The 27,035-nt window shown below is 45.3% G+C and overlaps 2 protein-coding genes across 2 annotated transcripts in view; one reads left to right on the forward strand and one right to left on the reverse strand.

The window, feature by feature from the left end:
- The window catches only part of rasa1a (RAS p21 protein activator (GTPase activating protein) 1a), a 31,434-nt gene extending 8,688 nt beyond the window's left edge, over positions 1–22,746 (forward strand). The window contains exons 2-26 of the mRNA XM_056591560.1: positions 7,596–7,748; positions 9,362–9,497; positions 9,977–10,047; positions 10,732–10,849; positions 11,197–11,228; positions 11,873–11,925; positions 12,109–12,259; positions 12,354–12,432; positions 12,635–12,758; positions 12,899–13,055; positions 13,226–13,313; positions 13,406–13,486; positions 13,573–13,730; positions 13,866–13,942; positions 14,068–14,240; positions 14,830–14,989; positions 15,328–15,470; positions 15,941–16,056; positions 16,404–16,490; positions 16,646–16,713; positions 16,827–16,915; positions 17,142–17,219; positions 17,318–17,452; positions 17,770–17,849; positions 19,693–22,746. Of these exons, the coding sequence (XP_056447535.1) occupies positions 7,596–7,748; positions 9,362–9,497; positions 9,977–10,047; positions 10,732–10,849; positions 11,197–11,228; positions 11,873–11,925; positions 12,109–12,259; positions 12,354–12,432; positions 12,635–12,758; positions 12,899–13,055; positions 13,226–13,313; positions 13,406–13,486; positions 13,573–13,730; positions 13,866–13,942; positions 14,068–14,240; positions 14,830–14,989; positions 15,328–15,470; positions 15,941–16,056; positions 16,404–16,490; positions 16,646–16,713; positions 16,827–16,915; positions 17,142–17,219; positions 17,318–17,452; positions 17,770–17,849; positions 19,693–19,741 (2,656 nt within the window). The 3' untranslated portion in view covers positions 19,742–22,746. The remainder of the gene's footprint in view (positions 1–7,595; positions 7,749–9,361; positions 9,498–9,976; positions 10,048–10,731; positions 10,850–11,196; positions 11,229–11,872; positions 11,926–12,108; positions 12,260–12,353; positions 12,433–12,634; positions 12,759–12,898; positions 13,056–13,225; positions 13,314–13,405; positions 13,487–13,572; positions 13,731–13,865; positions 13,943–14,067; positions 14,241–14,829; positions 14,990–15,327; positions 15,471–15,940; positions 16,057–16,403; positions 16,491–16,645; positions 16,714–16,826; positions 16,916–17,141; positions 17,220–17,317; positions 17,453–17,769; positions 17,850–19,692) is intronic.
- ccnh (cyclin H) lies at positions 18,896–23,704 on the reverse strand. Its single transcript, XM_056591561.1, has 9 exons — positions 23,452–23,704; positions 23,231–23,341; positions 23,051–23,124; positions 22,556–22,769; positions 22,030–22,193; positions 21,704–21,774; positions 21,498–21,603; positions 19,197–19,263; positions 18,896–19,061 (listed from the first exon to the last, which is right to left on the reverse strand). Exons 1-9 carry the CDS (start codon positions 23,566–23,568, stop codon positions 19,041–19,043), a joined length of 945 nt encoding a protein of 314 aa, XP_056447536.1. The 5' UTR covers positions 23,569–23,704; the 3' UTR covers positions 18,896–19,040.
- Positions 23,705–27,035: the final 3,331 nt, after the last annotated feature.

Consider the following 27,035-nt stretch of genomic DNA (forward strand, 5'->3'; position numbering starts at 1 on the left):
TTAGGTCCCAGGCCATGTTAATTTGTTATACTGTAGACTCTAACGGTGAGACCATACTGCTCAGCACGCACGTGTTAGTCACTGCCCACGAGCGCAGCACATTGGGAGTTATTTATTTATTTTACATTTTACATTACACTCATTTTTTACTGTAAATGTATTCTAAAACACTCTGCATTCAATTCACATATTCGTCAAAAGTGTTTAAAGTATATTTAAAGGTTGCATAGGTGATTTGCTTTTTTGGCCATTTTTGCAAAATTACTTGAAATCCTTATCATAACCCGCTTACAGCCACTGAGTTAGAAGTACTGACATGAAAATTAAACTTGTCAATCATCTGTGGAACGTGCAGGGCTCGAAAAACTCCAGCCAATCATATCCATTGCCACCGAGTTTCATTGGACAGTAAGTACGTCAATCAAACGGTCGTACTGCACTCCCCCTCCCCCCCTCCCCGCGCGCGACCCCTTCGTGCAGTACTCGTGACCCAGAGCTCGTGACCCAGAGCAAGCTCCTGTTTGTTGTTATCCTGCGGTATCTACTGGAACTAGTTAATCCACATTTGGACCTAGCAGTAGAAGACAATTTCCATGGCAGACAAGACGCCACAATCCCCACCACCACCACCACCACCAGCAAAGAGAAGGAAAACTCTTTTTCAGAGAGTAATTGATAATAAAAACGCTGAAAGAGAAAAACTGAAATCAAGAATAATCCTAGGCGCTGCTTTTGAACGTTGGCGGCAACTGAAGGACGAGAAGGGTCTAAACCGATGCTTGTGTGGCGGTTGACCTAGTTTCAAAGTTTATACCGTTTATACTCGGTAATACCGGTGTTGAGACGAGTGTAGGCTATTACTCGGTGTGAAAATGTCCACACCGCGGCAACCCTAGTGAAAACCAGGACTTCCAATACAATTATATGAAACAAACATACATTTTCTAAAAATAGTATTGATTTATGTGACCGTTTAATGTTTATAACATCTGGTGCAACCATAGCCGCGAGAACGTATTCTCAGCAGGGGGTGCTGGAAAAAAAACCCCGGCCTGCACTAGACTCGCAACTCGTCACATTGATAAAAAAGATATATAGCAGCGCAGCTCAATTACACCAGTGCATGCGCGCACAGTTGAAAATCGATCGTTGTGTTCACTTCCTTCACACCATGGTTCACATCCAGCTGCTCACAGAACAAGTTTAGCGCACCACCGCTACCCTCACACTTTTTCATATAACCTTTTTTCAGCACTAGGACATATGAGCATTAAATAAATGCTGCGTCTCAACATGCCTTGGACAGCAGCGAGGATGACTCGCTTTGCCACGGGCCGAAACAGTTCGGAGCGACCACAGCCAGAGCGAACACAGCGGGGCAGAGGAGTGTCAGGAAGTCTTTGGTGTACACATCAGTACGGCCTATTTGCACTACTGTTTAGTGGCAATGCAGTGTTTTATTCTATGCCTTTTTATTTTCCTATATTATTTCAATTAATACAATTTATTTATTCATGAAATCAAGATCTGGGCTTCAAATCTTTTTTCCAAATATAGGTCGTATTACAATGGGGTTTGTGTTTATATTCGGACCAATACGGTACAGCGGATGCTCACATGACGTTAAGCATTTCCTGGTGCATAATGTGTCGCTTCAGAACCTAAAATCCCGTTTCTCCCCGTTGATACGACAACACATAACCGGCGTTTTCAGAAATCTCCACTTTGGTTTTTAGAAATGATCGTTTTCTGTGATAAGACAGGGCCTCGGACAGGGGGTGTTGCAGCACCCCCAAAACCCCTACTTCCCGCTGTACTGGGTGCAATTTACAGCTGAATGTAGTGCCATGTTGTTAAACGAAAACCTACGCTAGCCTGGCTCGCTCTCGCGCATCTCTGTTCGCGCTCGTGCATGATTGCGCGTCCAGGTACTTGGAATGGGTGGAGTCAGAGTCAGCGTTGAAGGGGAGGGGGTAGGACCATTTGAGTTGTGTATTTTCAAAATCTGCTGGCGTTTCGCAAATCGCGTACCCAACCTTTAAGATATCTAAAACTACGTTTTATATGCTTTTTTTTGTTTTGTTTTTAATCGGCCGATTAAATCATAATCGTAATTTTTTTCTGAAAATAATCGGCATCGGCATCGGCACTCAAAGATCAATATCGGGCGGGCCCTAATTTGGTCGCTGTTATACGTTTTAGATGATGCTGATGGTGAGGGCTTTTACAATTAGCTCTGCATTTGTACAGCTAGTGCACAGGATAAAGTGATTTGGACATTGATATGTTGCTTTGTTTGGGGCTCATTCTTGTGAGATTAACTACTGAAGCTTTGTGCACTGCACAGTGCACACAGTCCTTTTTATACATCTATTTACCTTTGGTGAACCGATATTGAAACAGGAAAGCAATTGAAGCGGCAAAGAAAGGCAAAACCACATTCTGACTTCCGAGTCCATACCACAGCCTCCTGCTATTGAAGTCAAAAGTTGCAGCTCTGATGACATCCCTTTTAGGGTTAACAATTTCAGTTGTGCTTAAAACAGCTGAACACACAGCCGCTATATCCGCCTCTGTGTAGAACATGAGAGATGTGACTTTTCATGCCCTGATCAATTTGGACTCATTCTTCTGATGCCTGCATTCCAACACTTGGAGTATTTGGCTTGCTAGCCCAGAGAGCCGCGCTACTCTAGTGAGTAGAACATTAGAGCTAAGTGTGTTGGTTCGTGCACCGACACGACAGGGCATTCCTCTGGCTGTTGGAAGCAACACGTCTTATCGCCGCTGCAGTGCCTGGTGTAACCAGCCCTTTTATCACAGCAAGCCTACCGGCTTCACTCGCTCTCTCTCTCTCCATCAGGCCCCGGCGACCATCCCCAGACCGTACATAAATGGTGTCTTGGAGGTCACATTGATTGAGCTGGAAGTCAGCAGTGTAATTATAGCACGGCGATGACGTCTGCTTGATGATTATGTGTCCCTTTTCTCTGATTCTATGATTAACATATTCATGATTACGACCTCTAGGGAATTGGAAACTGCTCGAAGCCCCACTGTGTGCTAATCTGATAGTAGCCTGGCAAAATCCTGTCCCGAGACCTGGACTGATCCGAGCACGGCATTAGATAATCCTGTTTAATTTATCATCGTTATTGAAATTACAATGACCGATAATCTCTAAATTAAACCTGATGCCAATTTACTTGGTTTGGAATGTGATCTCAAGCACTAGATGAGATATGCCGTTTGTTTAAATATATTTAGTTGTCCGTTTCCCATGGAACATTTTCCATAGAAAATTCCGATGTGATTCTCAAATGTGACCCAGAACGCTTGGCTTGATAAGTAACCAGAGACATGGTCACAAATATTCTGCTGGGGTCAGTAAAATATTAATTTTAGCATGCTTTTCAAGTGCTCTTAACGGTACAAGTGTGTTATGTTTCACTTCTATAATTCATTAACACTTTCCAGGATTTATTCACACTAACATGTAAGCATGCAAGTGTGACTCATTACATGGCGAGGAAAGCATGTTTGAATCAAAATTCCCTTCCCTTTTTAAGCAACATGACTATAATATTACAATATGCTTTGGCAACACAACACGTTAAGATCCCTGCCTTACGGTCTTGCGTTACTAAGTTAGAAGCACAGGGTCGGCCCGCCAGTTAAGTTCCGGGACATGTGTGGCTTGTCTCAGCCGGCTTCTAACTGCTGCCACAGCAGACTATCTTTACAACACATCCCAGGAAGAAACAGCCTCAGGGGCTTCCTCTATAGAAAGCTGTCTCTAGCTGCATTAGCACTTTCTTCCTGTGTAAACCTGCATAACTTCCTGTGTGATGCACACGCTTCACCTCATAGTCACAGCAGTGGACTGTTGACTTTTCTCTGGACGTAGGCGCAATCTGTATAATTTGGTGGTATGTTAGCGAGGCGTTCTGCTGCTCGTAACCGGACCTGTTTGGGGAAGACACATAAAAGTGCTTTATGGCCACATTCACGTTTATTCATTTGGCAGATGATGCAATCCAAAGTGCTTTACAAGTGAGGACACTTCATCCTCTATAAATACACACCGCTGGACCGCGTCACACCCCCCTCCTGACTGCTCAAATATTGTTTTATTTTTTTTATTATATGGTGTCTTTAAACTTGGACCCCAACTAGTATAATTGTTGTCTTTTGTATATTGTGTTTTGAAGGGATATCGGCATGCACCCGTTCTTACTTTCAGACAGAGCCTGATTAAGTCTTAGCGCTTGACTTTCATCTGGTATTCTATCCACTCCTCACTATATTACACAGATCTACAGTGTATTTTTTGGGTCAATAAAGCTCTAAACATGCATCCCTTTTCCAATGAAATGGTACATCTTCAAGATTTGATTGCTCTTTTGTAGTGGTGCATTGTAAAAAATTATCTTGAGTGTTTTTGTTTTCCTTCTTTGTGTTAACTGACTTTCTCAATAGCAACTTTATTGTGAATGAAAACAATGTTATATTCAAAACCATGTCAAGGTCCTACAATTAGACCAAACAATTTGCCAGATATATAGTTTGCTATAATATACCCTATTCTTAATGCACAGCTGCAATCGTGGGAGCTCAACATAATTTGCAAAGTCAATTTTTTATGAGAGCGCAAGGTGAACGAGCACAGCAAAGTGAGTGGACACGTTACAGCAGGCACTTCATAGCACACAAAACAAACGTGAACAGCCTCTTAAGACAAGGGCGTGAATGGTCCACTCCAGCTTTCCCTATGTGGTACAGACAGCTGTTTATAAACACTGCTACTTGGTTTGTAAGAATGACTAATCATATTTTTCTTGCCTAAGGACCTGCTATTTATGGATTTGTGTGGGTGGATCTCTCAAAGAATTTTGAGCCTCTAGTGATCCGAGGCACAAAGAAGCCATCCTATATAAGTCTGATGCCACTGGCACCTGAGTATAGACTATTTAGAGTATTTAGTCACTTCACCAGCCTTAAACTGGCCCCACTTTGTTTTCAAATTGCGGGTTGCTTGAATCTGACCCTTACAAAATTATCTTGCCCATCTATCATTCATCATACCCCTACTACTCTATTCCTCTCCTGTGGGCTGACCTATTTTAATCAAATTATTCTGTACCACCGTAATTATAACCCATATGTCATGCATTACGGCATTGTGTGTGTGTGTGTGTGTGTGTGTGTGTGTGTGTGTGTGTGTGTGTGTGTGTGTGTGTGTGTGTGTGTGTGTGTGTGTGTGTGTGTGTGTGTGTGTGTGTGTGTGTGTGTGTGTGTGTGTGTGTGTGTACCCTTCACTCTCCCCCTGGAGCATCACTTGTCCCCGCTCCGCGGCCTCTCTTAATCACACAGTGGCCAGTGCCACTCGTCTGTGCTCCACAATACTCTCTCTTCCCTCCGCTTCCCCAAGGCCCATCACATACCCCCGTCTCAGTCTCTCCTCCTCTACCTCCCAGAGAGTCTCCCTCCTGACCCCTCGCCGCACAAACACTCACACACTTCCTCGCTTTTTATTTATTTACGTTTTTCTCTCTTCTCCTCCTCCTTCATCTTCTTCAGTGTCAGTGAGTCCTCTGTGGATCCAGAGCAGTGTTGATTTGTCTTAGGGTCTGCTGAGTACGGCAGCACCACAAGAACCCCTCTTTCATCTTCTCCCTGCTACTCCCTGTCACTCAGTGATGCCGTTTGTCTCTGTTTGGATAAGTGTGTTAATGCTTCACCCGTCTGGCAAGTGCGCCCCCCCCCCAAGTGAGCCCGACGTGCTGAAACCTTAACCAGTAGTGGATGTGTCAGATGTGCAAAATCCCTCAGTGCTTCTACCCCCTCCTGCGTTTTCTTGTTTCAGAGAAGGGGTGCACTTTCTCTTTTTGGAGACGGGTTGTAGGTAAAATATTGCCGTCTACTTCCGTGGCTTGAGTGTAGAGTGTGCTAGACTCATGTTTTCTTAACCTGTTTTTCTCTCTGCCAGGAGGGAGAAGTTCTGTCTAGTGCATGGTTGTTTCGTACATCTTGCATAACCCTCCTTTTGGCAATTCCAGACCTAAATGCATAAATCTGCCGGTGATATGTGATTCGGTTAGACAATGTTCTTGTCCCTCACAGGTAGGGAAGATTCTATAAATAGTAATGACTCAGTCTGACGGCCTCCCAAAATTGTTTGCTGAAATAACTTTTTATGCAAAAAAAAAAAAAAAAAACACATCCGTGCACACGTTATTATTTTGAGCACTATTACTGCACTTACTGCCTCTTTCTTCCGTCCTTATCAGCATTTTTATGCTTATTTCTTAGTCTATTAATATTCTATACACTCAAATACTGCTGATCCTAAGGCTCAGGCCGAGGTTTAGCGGGCCTGATGATCGTCGATTGTTTAGATAACAGCAAATTGTCTGAGGTGTTACACTATGCTTTATTATTCAGCTCCCGTCAGCTCTTAAGCAGACTCTTGGTTAAGTGTGAGCTTGATGGTGTTCCACCCCATGAAGTCATCCAAGCACCTCAAGAGGTGTTTGGACTTGTCCGGCAACGGTGTTTCAGTTGGGTGCTGTATTGCCGTTTCACTATATGGGCACCCTCAATGAATGATTTGCTCCTCGTAGGCTATGTTATTGAGGATTACTGCAGTGCGAGTGCATTAAAAGCATCCTCAATAGTAATTTGTGTGCACAGATGAGTTGTTGTTGATATTTCACCATCATAGAGCCAGTCTCTGTGCAGAAATGAATAGCAATCTGTATTGTTTTGTTACTTCATTTTTTATCAGCGTTAAAATGAGCGATGTTGTTTATGAAATGCGACACACCACAGAGTAATACTATAGGTGTCCGGGAAGCCAAGCCCTCTCTAGGACGCAAAACAGCCAACATATTCCCAGAACGAGCTCCACACACCCACACAACCACACACCGTGGGGTTATACTCTAGGTGTCTGAGTAGCTCAACCCTCTCTAAATCAGGTATTATTTCAGTGATAAAAAAAGTTATAAAACGGCATAAAATACTACGTTGCAGATCGTATCAGACATATGACCACGCTAAAAACAATACGGTTTTGGGTTAAATTGCTCTTCAAATGACTTTCCATACAGGATTAGGGAGATCAGGATTACAGGATCTCGGCACAAGGCTCCATTAACTCATTAAAAAACCGGAATAAGCCCCGGACTGCCTTCAGCATGACGACGCAGATCGACACTTCCCGGCTTACCAAGCTGACGGGGGCGTGGCCATAGCCAGTGTCGCTTACAAATACATGCAGAATCATGTCTCTATTAATTTTAAGGGGACCCTGGGCCCTGACCGGACCACTGTCATTAATTTACACCGCGGTGGCCTAGATTAAGAGGCAGTTGGTGTACACAAGTTGTTTGGGCACGCAGGAAACAAACACAGAAAAAAACATTTGAGCTCAAAGCAGCATTCATCCTAAATTTCCCCCTCTCAAACCATCCTGGTATTCATAGCACTGGGGATGTGGCGGTGTGATCCTTCTGCTTCCCTCCACAAACATACATTCGGTCTCACCCTCTCTCTCTAACTTCGTCCCCCCTCCGCTCATCCCTTCACTCCAGGTGGTACCATGGCAAGCTGGATCGGACCATCGCAGAGGAGCGGCTGCGCCAGGCCAAGACGCCCGGCAGCTACCTCATCAGGGAGAGCGACCGCCGGCCCGGCTCCTTCGTCTTGTCCTTCCTCAGCATGACGGGCGTGGTCAACCATTTCAGGTGTGTTCCCAGCACAAAGACGCGACCAGCCCTCACCACTTCCCCCGGCCAGTAGGAACTAAGAAACGGTTGAGGTTGGACATTGTCTGCTGAACTTTAAAGGTTAACACTGCCTTGCAAATGGTCCTAGTCTTTCAGCCACACAGAATATTTGGTTGGGTTTCAGCATTTGCAAATTTGCAGGCAAGTTTCACAAGTCATGCCAATAGACACAAGTGGCCTCGTCGCCATTTATCCGGCCGGGGTAGAAATATGAGATGGTGTGTTAGTTCGCTAGTGCTCTGAAGACTGCAGAGGGACGGAAGTAGCGTGGGCGGTGCTGAAACGAGAGATGGAGGACAGCAGTCTGGCAACAATGCAGTGTAGTATCTTATGACGGTGAAGTCAGTCGGACCGGACAGGCTGCGCCTCACAACCTGTCCACCCCTCACTAGCTGTATTATATCCCAGCAGACCCCCTGGTCGTACCTCCCTGGTGATAACATCCATCTCCTCCAACTGTACGGCTCACTCTCTTTCTCCCTCTCTTTATTTCTCTTTTTCCCCTTCACTGACTGTCTCTCACTCTCCCTCTGTCTCTTGCCCTCTTTCATTCCCTCACTCTCTCGCTCTCACTCAATGGTTTCAGAGTATAAGGGATCAGTTTGACGGTGTCAGCAAGAGTCTTGTCTCCTTCTTGCTTAGACCAATAATAAAATGCCTGTAACAGTGCATTAGGTTCCCAGATCAAGTTACTCTACTGCTAGCCGCTATACATTAGGATTGTGTTCTCAAGTCTAAGCCCCCTAAGTCGCCTCATTAAACTGCGTCTATAGCTAATTATGCAACATATAAATAACTGGATCCCTTCCTCACGCTGGTCCTATGTAGGAAAAGGATATCTCTGTTCGGTGGAGATAAGAGTCATTCTGTGGGTGAATAATGTAAACAGGGTTAATTAAGTGCGATCACACCAATGCGGTTAATGTTGGCTAATGTTTTCGTTCAAATGTACTAAGATAGATGCGTATGCCTTTCCGGAAATGGTCGTATTAACTATGTAATTTGTTCCATTAGCCCCCATCAAATAAATCTACAGACAGACAAACCATCAGTCTCCCGTCTTGGCTAACTGTTTCTTTCTTATAACAGGCAACACGCAAAAACATGCATATCAATTCCCTACAACGAGGGGCCCACTCAACAGCACATCCGTAGAGAATTATGCTCCCTGTCCGTCTGTCCAATCAGAATTTGTACAGACCCATACATTTTAGAACTTAACTATATTCATCATTTACTGACGTAACTTCTAGTGGCCCTTTGCTGGGCCAGGGCGGTGTAATTCACCAGGGAAACTCCATGCTCTTACTTTTCAATTGATTTCCCAATTTCCCAGCCATTCATCAAGTCTGCTTTGTTCACACGGTTGTGGATTCATCTTCTCCCACGTAAGCCCTTGCTTCGGTGCAGTGCTGAATGAGCAGTGTGCACTACCCCGCCCTAGTTCATTTTATTGAGTAATGAGGCCTGAAAACGTCCTGCAAGGTTGTGTGTAACAGTAGCCGTTTTAACGTGTGTGTGCTTGTGTGTGTGTGTGTGTGTACGTGTGTGTGCGAGCGCGTTCTCAACAGGATTATTGCCATGTGTGGGGACTACTACATTGGAGGCCGGAGGTTCTCCTCCCTGTCTGACCTGATTGGCTACTACAGCTATGTGTCCTGTCTGCTGAAGGAGGAGAAGCTGCTGTCCCCAGTGGCGCCCCCAGAGGTGAGGCCGGCTCCTCTGCCCCAGCAGAAACACGACCTTGCAACAGGTCGAGGTCCTGACGTTTCTCTGTAGGGATTTGTTCCAAGCTCCCCTGACAACTTCCCCCAGTAGTTGACGGGAAAAACGGAACAGAGGAATGAACTTTTTGGGATGACTCGAGGGCATTCCCTATTTCTCTCTTTACCCAGCCGATGTGTTCACAAGTGCTGATTTTCATGTCCTCCTGTGTCTCCCTTTGCCTCTCATCTCGTGCCTCCAGGCAGTAAAGTCAGGGCTGCTTAGGGCTCCGTCTAATGCAAATGCGCAGTGTTGCATGTCAAACCTTCCAGAGGGAGCTTTCCCAGACGGGAGTAATTGGGGGTTTAGCTTTATATTTTTATATATATTATTTTTTGGAGGGGGGGGGGGGTGCTGATTGCTGAGTATGTCTTTCTATTATGATGTGTTTCTAAATCCTCCCCTTTTGAATGTGCCCATAGCCTGTAGAAGACCGGCGACGAGTGAGGGCTATTCTTCCATACACCAAAGTGCCAGATACAGATGAAATCAGGTGGGTGCTACTCTTCCTGTGTTGCTCATTTGTCTCCCTTTGTGGCCATTTTATCTTCTTATCTTATTTTATCTTTATCTTCACACAGTTAAACACACAGTAGGGCTGAATATTTGCAGTCACAGAGAAGCTCAGCAGCGAGCAACATGGCGTGCATTACTACTGCACTATTTAGTAAGATCATAGTGTTTCTGATCATTTCCAAACACAAACATGGCAAGTTAACCTGCTGTTGTTGTTCTAGCTAGATAGTAGCGGGTTCTATCTTCAGACTTCTTCTCAATGGGAAAAATTTCACGTCCATGTCAAATTACCTGAGCAAGGTACACTTACTGGTAAACCTAGCTATCCTAAGCCTGATCTCCTAAATCTGATAAACATCTGTCTGGATCCAAACCCTCATTCAGAAACATGACTCTGTGTCTGTCCACTAACAGGCTTAGCTTGAAGCAGAGCCTACACACTTCGCCCCACATGTTTAGTGTCTCACAAGAGACCCCTACTGGTCGTTAAGTGATACTGCTACCCAATATAAGAAATACAATCCATAATATACAATCAAAAATCTTGTCTGAAACAAGTTTTTCTAGGGCTGAAGACCAACATTAAACAGGAGTTCAACGAAATGTATCCTAGGACAGTTCATGAGGTTCATAATGTGTTTTTACTTCTTTGTATCCCAAGCTTCCTGAAAGGGGACATGTTTATCGTTCACAATGAATTGGACGACGGCTGGCTGTGGGTGACCAACGTCCGGACTGAGGAGCAGGGCCTCATCGTGGAAGACCTGGTGGAGGAGGTGGTGAGTACTACCCACTGGCGAGGAGACGCTCGGTCCCCGGGGCTCTGTGTCATCGTTCCTTCACAGGCCACTTGCAAAGATCACCATCAATAATTCAGGAAGAACTTCTCTCTTTAGATTTCTACACACAAAAACTCAGGTCAGGCCCCTCAGTTGTCACGTCTGCTCACTATCTTCAAAGCTTACACGTGCAGGGTGCAACAGTGCACGTCGGTTCTCCGATTGGAACTCTATCTGCATGGTTCATTGCGTTCCGGTCCTTCTCAGTAATTAAAGTAAAGCAACCGTTTGTGTGGGAGCTGTGAGGGGCTTGTCCACTGATGATTGTGTCTTGTGGTTTTTTTTAGGGCCGTGAAGAGGATCCACATGAGGGCAAAGTGTAAGTTCCAATACATGATTTGATTGGTTGTTTTGAAACCGGTAATCAATGGTTTGTGTGGTTGTGTGTCAAATGCATTCTAGAGTCAAATCCCGTGGGATGAACCACAGTTATAGTGCGCCCTCTCTTAACAGTAAGCCCTAGTGGTGAATGAGTGCCGACTTTCTAGACAACCTATCATTATAGGCTTACAGCGATCCCCGGCAGAACGGCCTCGCTGGTCGCCTCTTTACACGCAACCCGCCATCATCTCCTGTAGCTCTTAGTGATGTTTTTATGTTCCGCCTGAGCAAGCAAAGGAGTTAGACTCCTGTGCAGACGGCTGACATATCGGGTTGGCTCATCTCAGCGATCCTCAAATGACTACATCAGCCAGCGAAGCCAAACGATCCGCTCATGTTGACGTTTCTGTTTGCCATACAGTCTTCTACACACTTTTTATTCAGCAGATGTCCATCAGTCAGTTAGGGACTAATATTATAATTTGCATACAAAAATGATCTGGTGCCATGTGAATATGCAGCATAGAGTGGATCTAAAATTGGTGATTGGCTTTTTAAAACATCCAGCATGTTTTTGATGGGAGTGTATGTGTGTTGGGCCTCTTTCCTCTGGATGCTGCTTACGGCGTGACCCCCGTGCAGCTGGTATCACGGCAAGATCAGCAAGCAGGAGGCCTACAACCTGCTGATGACAGGTACCATCCCTCCCTTCCTTGCATCAGGCCCATGATATGAATCATTCGTGGCCTTACCCCACATTCTTTATGCCAACGCAAGGTTTTGAACTTACAAATCCATTCATCATTAAACAAATGCTGAGCATGCACACCCAAACTCTTTGGCCCAATATCTCTAACCCTCTCTTCCCTTTCGTGCAGTGGGCCAGGTGTGCAGTTTCCTCGTCCGGCCCTCTGATAACACGCCGGGTGACTACTCCCTGTTTTTTCGCACCAATGAAAACATCCAAAGGTTTAAAATCTCCCCTACCCCCAACAATCAGTACATGATGGGGGGTAGGTACTACTACAGGTATGTAGGACTCGTCGTGGTTAATATAACGTTACCCCACATCTCATGATGTCCTCATGCGGTCAGCTCATTGATTCTTCATCCCCTCTTGCAGTGTTGACGACATCGTTGACCATTACAAGAAAGAGCAGATTGTTGAAGGCTACAACCTGAACGAGGCGGTTTCAGTTCAGGTATGTCTGTGGTGGTCTTACAATATGGCTGATGTTACAACATCAATTTAATACACACTGATCCACAATTTTGTGCTCAGTGCCAGACTACCGGTATCTTCTGGGATGGTTTTGGCTTTAGAGAAATTAAAAAATGTGTTGCCCAGATAAAATCATATAGGTAGTGGTATTTGGATTTCCTGTAAATTAAATTCTGCCGTAGCATCAAGAACAAGTCCTCTCTGACATCGTGGACGGAAAGGAAATCTACAACACCATCAAACGGAAGACGAAAGACGCCTTCTACAAGAACATAGTCAAAAAAGGCTACCTCCTATTCAACAAAGGTACATCATCACCCCGGGCCTCGTCTCCTCGGAGTGACACTGCTAGATGCACCTCATGATTGTCGTACTTTCAACAAGCCCGTCGCCGCTGTCTGCAGCTCCATAATGACCTCCATTATGTCTGCTCCTCACACGCACAGGTAAAGGCAAGCGGTGGAAGAACCTTTACTTCATCCTGGAGGGGAACGACGCGCAGCTCATCTACTTTGAGAGTGAGAAGAGAGCCACCAAACCCAAAGGGCTAATCGACCTCAGCGTGTGCTCTGTTTACGGAGTGCATGACAGTCTGTTTGGCAGGTGAACACTCCTCTTTGCATTGATCCAAAAGGCTGACTGTTTGCTTCTAGTGTGATCACTTATTGAGACGCTTAATGGCAGAAGTTGTTGCAAGATTGTATATCTGTCATTGGCTTTACCCTAACATGGGGTTTTCTGCTCCCTTTTTCTTCATTTTTTTTCCCTCCTAGGCCAAATTGTTTCCAGGTTGTGGTCCAGCACTTTAGCGAGGAGCAGTACATATTTTACTTTGCAGGGGAAGCTCCAGAGCACGCACAGGTACGTGTCAGGGCTTTGGAAGGGGGGGGGGGGGGGTTGGATGCGTGTGAAGCATTTTCACTTGCTGATTGCCTTGCTCATCTGTTTTGCAGGACTGGATGAAATGCCTTCAAACCTTCTGCAGTAACCTAAGGAAACCCACACAGCAGACGATCAACAAGAGACTGAGACAGGTAAGGACCAAGAGGTGAGACGGCCTGCTCGTGTACCACTAATAACTGTGTGACTGCTGACCCGTGGTGTGTGGGACTCCTGCCAGGTGAGCAGTCTGGTCCTCTACGTGGAGGAGGCCCACAAGCTGCCCGTGAAGCACTTCAACCAGCCCTACTGTAACATCTACCTGAACAGCGTGCAGGTGGCCAAGACACACCCCAGGGAGGGTCAGAACCCCGTCTTCACGGAGGAGTTCATCTTCGAGTGCGTACACCAACCCCTCGCCGCACCCTGCCCTGAACAATAACAGCCGGCTCTATCTAAGCTGTCGTTCTGCACAGATCTCGACAGTGCTTGTTTCTCACGGTTGACCGCGTCTTTGTTTGTTTTTCTCTTCAGTGACTTGTCGTGCGAAATCAACCGATTCGAAATCAGCCTGAGCAACAAGACGAAAAAGAGCAAAGAAAGTGACATTTGTACGTGTGCCTTGGGTCTTGGGAAACAGGCCCAACAGACCGCCTAATCCTTCCACCAACATACGCCACCCCCCACTGACCCGGCCTCACATCTCCCGCCTCTCCCCCCCCCCCCCCCCCCACAGTGTTCATGCGCTGCCAGCTGAACCGCCTGCAGAAGGGCCAGATGATCGATGAGTGGTTCCCGCTCAGCTCCCACGTCCCCCTGAAGGGCATCGAGCCGGGGTCGCTGCGTGTCCGTGCCCGCTACTCCATGGAGAAGATCATGCCAGAGGAGGAGTACAGCGAGTTCAAAGAGGTCGGTTCGTTGTATGATTTAAAAGTGTGGGCCACCGGGGCGCCCCAGTAGCGCACCGGGTTAAAGCGCAGGAGTGGGTCGCCCTTCTCTGTGGAGGTTTGCGTCAAGTGAGTGCGGATTAGTCCAGCAGCCAACGGCCGTAGTGTTTTGTTTTCGACAGATGGATACGAGAATACATAGAATTCACTTTGAAACATCCAAGAACTACATTTTCAGGTGGTCGGGATGCACCAACTCATTTCAGTAGTGCTGGTTTTAGAGAATGGTTTTACAACATCCTATTTACATGGATGTATTTTCTCAACATGTTTTCTCAGTCTCGTGATTCCATTTCCAGAATTAACCATCGGTTCATGCACATTGCAGGTCAAAAGCGCTATGCTGCCCCCTTGTGTACATGTGACGCGTGACATGGACTAAATGCTGGCAGTTCAGCGCAGATCCACCTCATGTCTCCAAGTCACGGCGTGGATCCTTGCTTTGAAATCAGCTTAACTGGCCCCCTCTGGAAGTCTCCAGGGAGAATCACACCGGCTCTCCATCTGTGTGGGAAAGGTCATGCGGTGTGGTGTTTTCTTCCTCTTTGTAGATGATACTCCACAAGGAGTTTCATGTTATCTACGACCTGGCCCATGTGTGCGGCCAAGACCGCACCCTGCTGGCCAGCCTGCTGCTCCGGATCTTCAGGCACGAGAAGACAGAGGCCCCCCTACTGAGGACACTCAACGACAGGGAGATCAATATGGAGGGTAAGAGCCAACACTAGCCAAGAAGCTTAAGTCTAAACGATTATGTGTTGTGGGGTACAATTGTCTCCTAATTTCCTTTTACTTGTTGCAATTTATATGCTCCTCATTTAGCAAATCAGCGATTTATATTCACTTACTCATGCATGGATTCCGGTTCCGCTAGAGTCTAGTTATATTAATTGATGCATTATTGATACATATCAGTATTTTATCGTCGACATCGTCTCGTATCCTTTTATTACATCGCTTTCCGATTGACGTGGGTGCTGCCGTTCCGCAATCTCCATCTCCCCCTCGCTGGATGAATGAAGTACTGATGTGATGCCTTGTTCCTGTAGACGAGGCGACCACGCTGTTCAGAGCGACCACGCTGGCCAGCACGCTGATGGAGCAGTACATGAAGGCCACCGCCACGCCCTTTGTCCACCACGCCCTCAAAGAAGCCATCCTCAAGATCATGGAGAGCAAGCAGTCCTGCGAGGTAGGACCGCGAGTGTTGTTATGGATGGTTCTCTTTTTTTTTTACTGCTGTGTGTATGTACACTGTGTCAGACACAGGAGCTTTTGTTATACACCACCACCGACCTTCAAGGTACAACTGCGTGCCTCCCATGTAGACCACAACAATAACAAAAACAACTCTATTTTTCAATGCACATCCAGTGGCGGAGCTATATATTACTTTGTTTACGACTATAATAATTGTCCTGACAGCATACATGGAAATGGGGCGTAGCGCCTGTCAAATTTGAACTGAAATGACAAAGGACAGAGCATTGGCGTTGATCAGCAGATATAAATGATGATGGAAACTGTGCAATTAACCTTCATGTGGATGAGGTACGGGATCCAGTGTGTCTGACCCATGGCCATCCCTCTCTCTCGTTTCATTGTACCAAACTCTTATCGCCGGCACATTGACCCCTTTACTCCAACCCTCCGTGTCCTCAGCTAAACCCTTCCAAGTTGGACAAGAACGACGATGTGAACCTGAACTTGGCGCACCTCCTCAACATCCTATCTGAACTGGTGGAGAAGATCTTCATGGCCGCCGAGATCCTGCCACCGTAAGCACTTTGCTCTTTCTGGATCGGTATTGTATTGTTGTGTCCACGTGAGAGGTGGTAGTTCACATACACCAACACCCCCCCTCCTGCATTATGCATCAGTGTCATCTCGATCAACTCAATATGTTTACATGGATGTTTCTAATGCAAACATAACCAATCAGGGCGGCACAGATGCTTGGTTTTAATTGGAGCAAAGTGCCTTGCTCTGACGCATCCAGCCACAGTGACATTGGAGTAGCACATTGATTGTTTTGTTTGCGATGATGAAGACCCATTGCTAAATAAGTCACTGCCATTAACATGTGAACCTGACCTAACGTTACTGTTGCTCTGATCGATGATAGGACACTGCGGTACATCTATGGCTGCCTGCAGCAGTCAGTACAGCAGAAATGGCCGGCCAACACCACCATGAGGACCAGGGTCGTCAGGTAAAACATGCAGCGACGCTCGCCAATATATCCCCTGAAGTGAAGTGGAACACTTCTATTGAATGAAAACTAGGTATTGTAATTTGTGATTCTGTATTTAGGATAGCATTAAAGTGCTGGTTCAGTTGAGGCTGACCTACCTTCTGCTCCCACAGTGGCTTTGTGTTCCTACGGCTGATCTGCCCTGCCATCCTCAACCCCAGAATGTTCAACATCATTGCTGGTGAGCAAACACACACAAACGCACAAACGTAATGGAGGTATAACCTGCCATTGGCACCCAGCTGTGTTGGAGTCAGATCAGGGTGGTGACTCGGGGCTTGTTTTGTGCTGCAGACCCTCCGTCCTCAATAGCCGGCAGGACGCTGACTCTGGTGGCCAAGTCGGTCCAGAACCTGGCCAACCTGGTGGAGTTTGGTGCCAAGGTAGAGGCCGCTGTTCACCCCAACCCTTTGATTGGTTTCCAAACGCCCAATCATACAACAATCAGCAGTCAATTACGGCGCTAAAAGATAATGATTTATTTCATAGTTTAATTTGCCAACAGTTTATGGTTCTGTGGACAATTCTTTGAGGAGGCTGGAAGTCAAGGCTATGACAGCAATTTAAGCAATCCCTAATTGACCAGTTCTTTGTATTCTTCTACCTCAGGAGCCCTACATGGAAGGAGTGAACCCCTTCATTAAGAACAACAAACATAGGATGATCATGTTTCTGGACGAATTGGGGGTGAGTTACATCCGTGTCTGTGTTACGTGTGCCACGCGTCTCATCCCAGCCTGTCGTGGGCTCAGATATCAATAGCTGATCAATAACCTGTGCTGCAGAACGTTCCAGACCTCCCCGAGACGACTGAGCACTTTAGGACAGACCTGTCCCGGGACCTAGCGGCACTGCACGAGCTCTGCGCCGCCCACTCAGACGAACTGCGCATCCGGAGCAACCAGCGGGGAGCTCAGCAGGTCAGACAGACCCCCCGCCCCCCCCCATATCTCCCCGTTAATTTTTCTTGTTCAATGACGTCCTATTTATCTCCCTCACCCTGTAGTTTGACACCTTTATCAGTGGCATCGTTCCCGTGCCTCTTGATTAGCTTGAATTCTACTCTATACCACTTGTGTTTAGTATACCTTGTTCGGCAAGTCCTGCTCTAGCCAGAAACTCCTCCCCAGGGCTTGCTACCGTGTCCTGTCCATCAGAGTACGTGTACTACTCATTTGTAAAGTTTGCCACACATCGCGTCTCAACGTCCCTTGCGTTTGTTCTGTGTCCCATGCAGCACGTGTTGAAAAAGCTGCTGGCCATCACAGAGCTCCTGCAGCAGAGGCAGGATCACTATGCCATGTCCAATAGCAACAGGTAGTACTGCCCTCCTCGCCTCCTCCTTCCATCCCTCCGCCAACCCGGCTCTCCCACCGGAAGGGGACACACATGGAGAGAGAGAGAGAGAGAGAAAGGGGGGGACCTAGCATGCTCGACCCTTCATCACCATGGCAACCCCCTCCTCTTCCTCCACCACCCTCCTCCTCCTCCTCCATCTCCTCCTCCAATAGCCACCGCCCATCCTCAACTGCCTGCCATCTCGTCCCCATCCCCTCTCCTCAAAAATAAGAGCTATGCAACAACAGCGGCCAAATGCAACAACCAACACAGTAGCTGTAAACAAAAACTAAACACTCGCACCAGTGACTCTGACTGCTGTATGCACATGGGGAGGGCGTTTTTGTTGCTTGTGTTCCTTGCTAAATAAGCTGTGTTCTGTGGTTTGATGACTCGGGTACACGTGATTCCCATCACTACAAGGGCCAACGGTTAGGAGTGACGGAAAGCGAGCGTCTGTTGTGCCAACAATGTTTTGTTTTGATAGCACAGGTTGCCAAAGTGTCCCCCCCCTCCCCGTTGAGGATAGTTGACTGACGCTAAGAAGCTACTTCTCCTCTTTACTTATAACTGGATTATGAGCGATTATGCTTTTTATACTGTAATTAGTGACCAATTTATTTGTCTGTTGTGACAGTATCTGCTCAAGTGCTGAAGCTAGCCTCTGTCCTTTTTGTTCTCTTTGCCTATTCATGTTTTTTGTTTTTTTTTAGATTTGGAGAAATCTTTCAGAAAGTGGTTATTTTATATTAAGAATAAATTCTCTTGCTGGAATCATGAGTATATAAATGAGATGAGTTAATTCCTTTTTTCCAAAATGTTCCTTTGATTGGTTGGCTCAGACTCCCTTGAAACTTGTTATCAACGGACAAGACAATCAGAAACCAAGCTAATGGACGTGTTTACAGCAGTAACATACAGATTGTATCAGACCTGCATGCACTTATTAAACTTGTTTTAGTTTAAGTATATAAACAGTGTCATTGTCCCCAGAAAGAAATGGTGAATTGTGTGCACAGAGAATATAAGACGCTAATAAAAAGACATGTAGAAAATATTTTTATTATTTTACAAAACTCAAGAGGAGAAACTGGGAGGGTATGGCATTAATTTAAAGAAGAATCTGTGGCAAACGGATCTCCTTAAATAACACATAATTTGGCTTAAAAATCAGTCTTCATCGGTCCATTCCTAAAAGTAAAAAAAAACGTTTGTTATAATTGCCATTACCTCTGATTTATAGACACTTGTGCATTATCGTAAAGTATTTCTGCCAGAGGAAAACCCTGTGGCAGATGTTCTCGTGTTAAGCGACCGGTTGCTTACCTCGTCTTCAGTACGACACTGTATTTTTGCGACATGGCCATCCTCCTCGTAGCCTCGTTTTCTCTTGCTGCAGTACAGAGAAAGCAAGAGACGGCATACTGGTTACTATAAATCAGTGGGTAAGGTCAGATAAAATAACGTTTTGTACTGTACTCAGTGATGGCTGTGGCTCAAGGTTGTCTTGGCAAGCTGTCGTTTTTACGAACTCTAAACCGACATCTACCGTCTCCTTGCATCAATCCCACCTCCCCCCCATACCTTCAAGCCCATTGTCATGTGGTCACTTAGGTACAGTACGTTCCCATCTACGTTCTCATGACCATCATATCATGGTAGTTGTAGTTCCATTAGACAATTGCTTGAACTTAAAACTACTAAATAATTTTGTAGTTATTTTAAGTCTTTTAAACAAAGTTAATCCTGAACTGTAATATCTTATTTTCAATTGAACAGCTCTTCAAATGCTTTTCAAACATGTCCGCTTACTATCTTGCAGGACGGAGTGTACCATTATGTCACTGGCCGCTGCCATCCAGGTAATGTGAATTAGCAAGTGCCACCAGAGAGGGAGAGACAAAGACAATGCTCGGAACGACTGGCCAGTCAGCTACACATTCTGGTTCGGCGTGAAGGGACAGAAGATCTAAACTGAATATGATTTTGCTAAGCATGTAGCCATGTGCAAAGCCCTTATTGGCCGTTTTAAATGCAACACTGCTGCAGGAACTCACTTTCTCTGGGGATGACGCCTGCAAATTTTGAAAACCTTCCAAAGCCTATCCGCGACAAGTTTACTTCAGATACTTTCGTGTTTGTGTATGGGGGCTGGGGCTGGGGGGGGGACTACGGTGAAGCTTCTGAAAGGAGATGTGGATCTCTGAAGATGGACCTGAGATACATTTTGAATCATTCACTGTAGAGGCCTCCCCAGAAGTTCTCCTGAACAGTTTATATCTCCCGCTTCTTTATTTTACCTTCGGCTACATGGACACAGCCGTTATTTCACCTTTACAATGCAGTACGACACAGAAGGCAAGTATGTAGGTGACCTGGAAAACCATGGTTTGGGACTCCTTCACTTCTTTTTTTTCTATGCCTCTCCCTAAACAAACACTTTGACGAGGAAACCGAGTCGGGACAGAGAGGCGATCCAAAGCATTAAAAAGTAGCACCGTCTGCCATCATCAGGGAATTCTAACTTAGAACCTCTCTCTCTGACAAACAAAACAAGCCTTAACTCCCTTAACCTTTCTGCACAGCAACCTCTAACCCTTCTACGCGGGACTTCACCACACAAGCTCAAGTATTCGTCCATGTGTCGGGGGAAACATGCTAAGCCGGAACCCAACATCATTTTATATGCCGCTTTTCGCTTGTTAGTATTATCCACATAGGCTTGTGCTGAGGGGGTTTGTGTAAAGGTAGCTGAAATGGGTTGAACCATAACGAAGTTGTATGACGTGCTAACAAATGATGTGTGTAGAGGATATCTAAGCTGTCCTGTGCATGTTATTAATAACCATAGATGAAGACTTGTTAAAAGTGTATGGGCCTACATATATGCTGCTCTTTAGAAACTTCACTAAAAGCTTCCGCTAAGACCGGAGAGAAAACAAAACTGCTTTCATGTGTTTACAGTCACAACCATAACCATATGGTTAATGCGTGCGGGACTTCTCTGCGTTGAAACCTGTGACTGTACGCAACTGTTATGACTGCCGCCAGGGATCCGTCCCTCACAGCTAGTAATCCCTTTGAATCTGTGCCTGCCAGAACAAGAGTTTACCAAACTGTTTACCGTTGATGCACTATCGCTACCACAGACCTCGACCGGGTGTCAAGGAGGATGACCGGGGGAGGGGGCGACGGGGAGATTGAGCCTAAGTCAAAGTCTCCTCCTCCCAGTACCCCGCGATAAGCAGCATAGTCTTGGTTGTTGTAGGGTAGGGGTGTGCGATGTGCTGTTGTATTTCCTTATTGTATTTCATATTAGCCAATGATGTGTTCCTTTTTTTATTTTTCTACCTGATACCGAACCTCAATCTTTTGCATCTTAGATACAACCTGGCTGAATAAAAAACGTTAGTACGTAGAACTGTGTGAATCGTTGTGCTTTTATCCCCTTTTTTACTAACATCTTGCAACTGTGTATTCTTTGTTATGGCCTGTGAATAATGCCTGATTGATATAAACGTTGCTAAAATCTGAAATCAGAACTACAAAATGCTGCTTTATGTGCAATGCTACTTAATATGCATGATCTTTTTAATCCTTGATATATCATAAAAACTGTCCACTTACTTTGTTGACGTGTTAAACTCCAAGTGGACCCTCTCCAGCTTCTCTTTGTAGGCACTAACTTCTTCTGCTTTAGGAAGTTCATAATCCTTTATAAGCTTCTTCATCCCTGGATTAGAAAAAGACATGCCCTTAAACAATGCGTAGTTTGGACAGAAACTATGCTAGTGCCATCTTGTGGTGGAAAGTTGTATCTGAAGTTTACTCACGTCTCATGGATTCATTAAGTTTGACGATATACTCTCTGTTGTCCTTCATCCCCATGCACTCGCTGAGGTAACTGGGATCGAAAATATAATGCAGCTCATTATCTCCATGTTTTATACCTTCACCCTACCACCATGCCCTACATTTACTAATGTGTGTAGCAGTCACATGCACCTTAAAAAGTAAGCAAAAACTGCTTATTGTACAGTTCGTTGTAAGATAACCTGCTGGAAAGAGTTGGAAGGAAAATCTAACTAATCCATCACAATGTAAACATAGACAGTCCGGCACATGCTATGTGGTCCGCGGTGCCAGGGGGATGACCCACCTGTCCATGTTGAGGCCTGCCCGCGAGGCGCTGTTCAGGATGGCAATCAGGGCGATCTGAGACGGGGCGAAAAGCAGCCCAGCGTCCGTCGTGTTGGCTCTGGTCAGGAAGTCATCGGCACTTTTCCTCAGCGACTCCGGGTTCTCCAGCGGGGGGTACCGGGTCTGTTCACAGACAGGGGTCATGTGCATGTTATCCACTGAGGAAATAATATAAAAAAACCTCCACCTAATGGACTGACATCGTTGTGATGGGGTGGAGAATATCAACCACAACATGAATAGATTTAGATAAATTCCCTAGCCAAAGAAAAGAGTATACTATGATCGTGCTGTCCTATATATTGTATAATGTATTCGTACTTATACTAGAGTGTCTGATTGGTTGAATGATATAAAAGCAGTCCATGATCCAATATAATTCTGTTGGTGAGAGAGCAGCTATTCCTAGGAATGAAGATGGGAGAAGGTGGTGATGGTGGTGGTGGGGGGGTAAACAACAAGCTTCTCCCAGTGATCCACCCCACCTTGATGTCTATCAGCAGCCCCTCCATTGGCCTGTACGGAGTGTGGACCACCAGGTGAAAGTTGAGCTGTTGGATGAGCAGGAGCTCGAACTCCAGGATCTGCTCCAGCACCCTCTCCTGGCCGGCAGGCGTCTCCTGCAGCAAGTTGCCTACAAACTGAGTGCTGGAGACGTTGAACTCGTCCACTTTACAGGACAAGTAAGCACAGGTCAGCCTGGGGGAGAGAGAGAGGGGGGGATCCATCATTTTAATTGAGGATTGGAAGCTATTTCATGCATTTCACTGCTGCTAGGCCAATTCCTATGATATGAGATGAACGATTTCAACCAGATCGTCATACGCTTCCACAAAGGGCCATTAGAAGGGCCACTACAGTTAATCAAATGTAAATCAATGTACAGAGAGTCTCCATCAGATGTTAAAAGAAAACAATGGCAAGGAATTAAACACTTTGATTTTAAAGGAATAGTTTAACATCTAATAACCCTAACTCACATGATAATCCTGGGGTGGTATTCCATTAGGGAGTTGTTAAGGTAGAACCTTCTGAAGAACATGATGGCTGTGCCCTGTAGAGACAGATGTGCAGCGTCTCTATTTGAAGTGTCTAAATACATAATGACGTTCTGTAACAACAATCTGTTTTACATCAATATGGTATAATGATGAACGTACCACAACGGCCTTTGGCATCGTAGGCTTGAACGCATTGCAAAAGTCTAGAAGTCTCTTCTCATAGTATCTGAACAACACCTGTTCCTCGTACCGCCCCAACAACATGGACTCCTTAAGGTAATGACGGTAAAGACATATTACTGTTATGGTCAAAGAACAGTTAGCAGATACATAGTAAAGGATGGTGTTCAGGTCGTCTGTAGGGGGGTGGGGGGGCTTACCTTCCCACTCGTTGACAACTTATTATAGCATTTTGTGTTCGCCTCGCATCTTAATTTCTCCAAAGCGTCTTCATTGTCAAATATCCAAAACGTTTTGTGTGAGCTATTATGATACATATTGAGTACCTGGAAATTGTCAAACAAAAAAAAACGTACTTAGCAATTACTTGTAGTCATATAGTTTCAAAGATCACAACACAACAGCCTCACCACTAACTCAAAACATGTCGCCTCGTCGCTTGGTTATGACGTTGAATTTACCGTATCTTCTGATAGAGAGCGCGCAAAAGAAATCCAATGCAATGCTGATTATTGTTGATTTGGGTGATCAGAAATCTTTTTTTAAAAGTAGTGCCACATATATCACAATAGTATAGCTTATATAATATTTAATTTGACTACATTCATTATATTCAAATCATTTGTAAGCCCGTATTCAAATGGCGTGCCGAACTGCACATAACATAATCAGGTGACATAAAAAACCTATTTTGAATTTACATAAAAGACAAAGTTCTCTCTGAGATGTGCGGTCGTTCCATTCTGTCGTTTATTAACAGTTAGGCCTTATAACAACCTAGTCGTCGTCCCCCCCCCCCGCCCGCCCTCCGTTTCGTTTGCTATGATCCGCTGGCCCACAGGGTTGCAGTGTGGATGGCTTTAATCTAAATGGTGCTTGTACGGAGAAAATAAAATTACTGAATAAATACATCAGTATATAAATAAGATTGTAATTGTTAAAAAAAAAAAAAAATTGATTATTAACAAGATAAATAGGAAGGACTATGGCATTATATAAGCATGGCCTAGGTCTACATGAAAATCTACAAAAATATAATAAAAGATAAAAGGTATAAACATACATAATTATTGATAATTTAGGAAAGAGCGTACCAGCCTTTCAATGATCTGAGACGTCATTTGGCAACACTAAAGACGTGACAAAAAATATATACATTTGTGCTTTGTAGGCCTTCTGTGAGCCTGCAAAGTCATTACCCTTCTCAAAATCCAAAGATTAAGCAACCATGTTCTAAGGTGTAGTGTTCTAAGGTGTAAAAAAAAGATACTTTTATTTTAGGCAAGCTCTACTTTAGTAAACTGCTTATTCTGCAAAATCACTAGCTTTTTGCTGTTAGATTGAATAAGCTAACCGGAATTGAATCACACTGTATGTTTAGACAGAGCATCCCATCCCCGCCAGGTTTTCCGTATGCCCTCATTTGCATAAACATGAGTAATTTATGAATAATAAATGCCCGTGTATTTGGTGGGAGCTGTTAATTTGCATATCACCACAGCTACAGTTTTATTTCATAGTGCGGTGTTATCATGAAACATTCAAGCCAGGCATACACCCGCATCAAAGAAATAATGATTTAACAGGTATGTGCTGAATACTTTTATCTTAATATCTTTCGGTAAATCTGACAATATTTCATCGTGTACGTTTTGACTCTGATTTCTGTGATGCGCTGGGTCGCTGCATGTGTGAGCGGCTTCGGTATCCATCGCTTCGTCTTGCCCTGTAACTTGCATAAACATGAAGTGCCAATGCATTATTGATGAGACCAATGCAACGTTTACTGTATGTACGCCTGTGTGTGCGCGCTCACGAGGGCATGGGCAGTGCTGTGCGTGTCATAAAGCGTGCATGTGTGCACGCTTTATGTGTGCTTCATGTGTGCTTGCCTTGTGAATTTGACAAAAAAACCTTTCTTCTACTCTTTTTCTTATGACGCCGCAGTAAGCTGGGTGGTGTTTTTCTCTTTCCATTGCGTTGTGATGCAGGGAAACAAGTCGGCCTGAAGCATCTAATAATTAGACGTTTTTGTCAAAAATAATAATATAATTAATTAAAAAATAAAACCATTTTTTTTCGCAAACATTTGATTGCTAGATTTAATTTAAAATATTCACAAACGCATAACGGCTGTGACGCAAATCATAAATCATAATATATCAGAGAGAGAGAGAGAGAGAGAGAGAGAGAGAGAGAGAGAGAGAGAGAGAGAGAGAGAGAGAGAGAGAGAGAGAGAGAGAGAGAGAGAGAGAGAGAGAGAGAGAGAGAGAGAGAGAGAGAGAGAGAGAGACAGAGAGATGCAAATCATCAAGTCCAAAAGATAGATAAGACTATAGACTGGTAAAGTGATAAAAAGGATTGTGTGTAGAGAGGGAGGGATGGAGAGAGAGAGAGAGGGATGGAGAGAGAGGGATGGAGAGAGAGAGAGAGAGAGAGAGAGAGAGAGAGAGAGAGAGAGAGAGAGAGAGACAGAGAGAGAGACAGAGAGATGCAAATCATCAAGTCCAAAAGATAGATAAGACTATAGACTGGTAAAGTGATAAAAAGGATTGTGTGTAGAGAGGGAGGGATGGAGAGAGAGAGAGAGGGATGGAGAGAGAGAGAGAGAGAGAGAGAGAGAGAGAGAGAGAGAGAGATAGAGAGAGAGAGAGAGAGAGAGAGAGAGAGAGAGAGAGAGAGAGAGAGAGAGAGAGAGAGAGAGGAGGAGAGAGAGAGGGATGACAAGAGAAAGATATTGTATAGTGGATGTACAGTTTTTTCCTGCTGGGGATAATGTCAGGCACTGCGTCTGTGCTGCTGTGACTAAAGGTTGCGCCTATGCATTCTGACACCGGGTATGTTCTGGGAAATCAGACTTTGCGCCATCTTCCCATCAGTCTGATGCATGCCTCCCTAAACAAATTAGGTTTATCCCCAAAAATCGAGACTGGCCTGCGGTTTATTTTCTTCAGCACCAGAGTCTGTATATTGTAGTCACATATGAAAGCGTTTGCGGGAAATGACAAACGATTGCATAGTATGACTCGCTTGTTGGATTTGTCAAATGTGCTGTATTTGGCGTGCGTGAAAAGATGTGAAACCGAACATGAGGATGACAATGATCACATTCAACACTATCCAGTGCTCCTAGATAATTCATGTTATGGGTTATTCTCTCATCCCTCTTACAGTGCACCACGTCAGTGATTGTACCAATGTGTTCTCCCTCGTCCACCGCCATGTGTTGACTTCCCAAAAACCACAGCAGCCAACAAATTGAAATCCCGAATTCACCCACCATGTGAATATTAATTACCCTGCCCTTCTTCCCCCATGTAAATGCCCGGCCCCCATTTGCACACTGGTTGCCATGGTTACAAGGGGGATGGCAGGACTGATGTGAGTGCGCTCCTACCAAGGACAGAAGTGCAGGGCGGGGGGGGAGGGGGGGGGGGAGGCAGGTGATACGTCTGGCCAAGCCCGCGCCCTAACGCTAGCATTACGGCCGTACGGCCAGGGCTCACCTACTAGTGTAAATGTTATTTGTGAGTGTGTTCGACGTCGGGCAGATGACATGTCAACCGCCTTTACTGCCAGTGGAAATCACCGGACGTGTAAAGAAGATGCACGTTGCATATGCATGTGATTATGGCCGTTTATATGCATTTAACAGTGCCCCCCCTCCCCCCCCCCCTCCTCCCTTTTGTGTTTGAATGTCTCTGAACATTGTGTATAGCCTATGTATTTTTTTTGCTGGCATTAAGCAGTCAAGGCCCCCCATCCCCCTCCCCTCCAGACTCAG

Source organism: Gadus chalcogrammus, chromosome 6 (assembly GCF_026213295.1).
Source record: "Gadus chalcogrammus isolate NIFS_2021 chromosome 6, NIFS_Gcha_1.0, whole genome shotgun sequence".
In the NCBI taxonomy this organism is placed as follows: Eukaryota; Metazoa; Chordata; class Actinopteri; order Gadiformes; family Gadidae; genus Gadus; species Gadus chalcogrammus.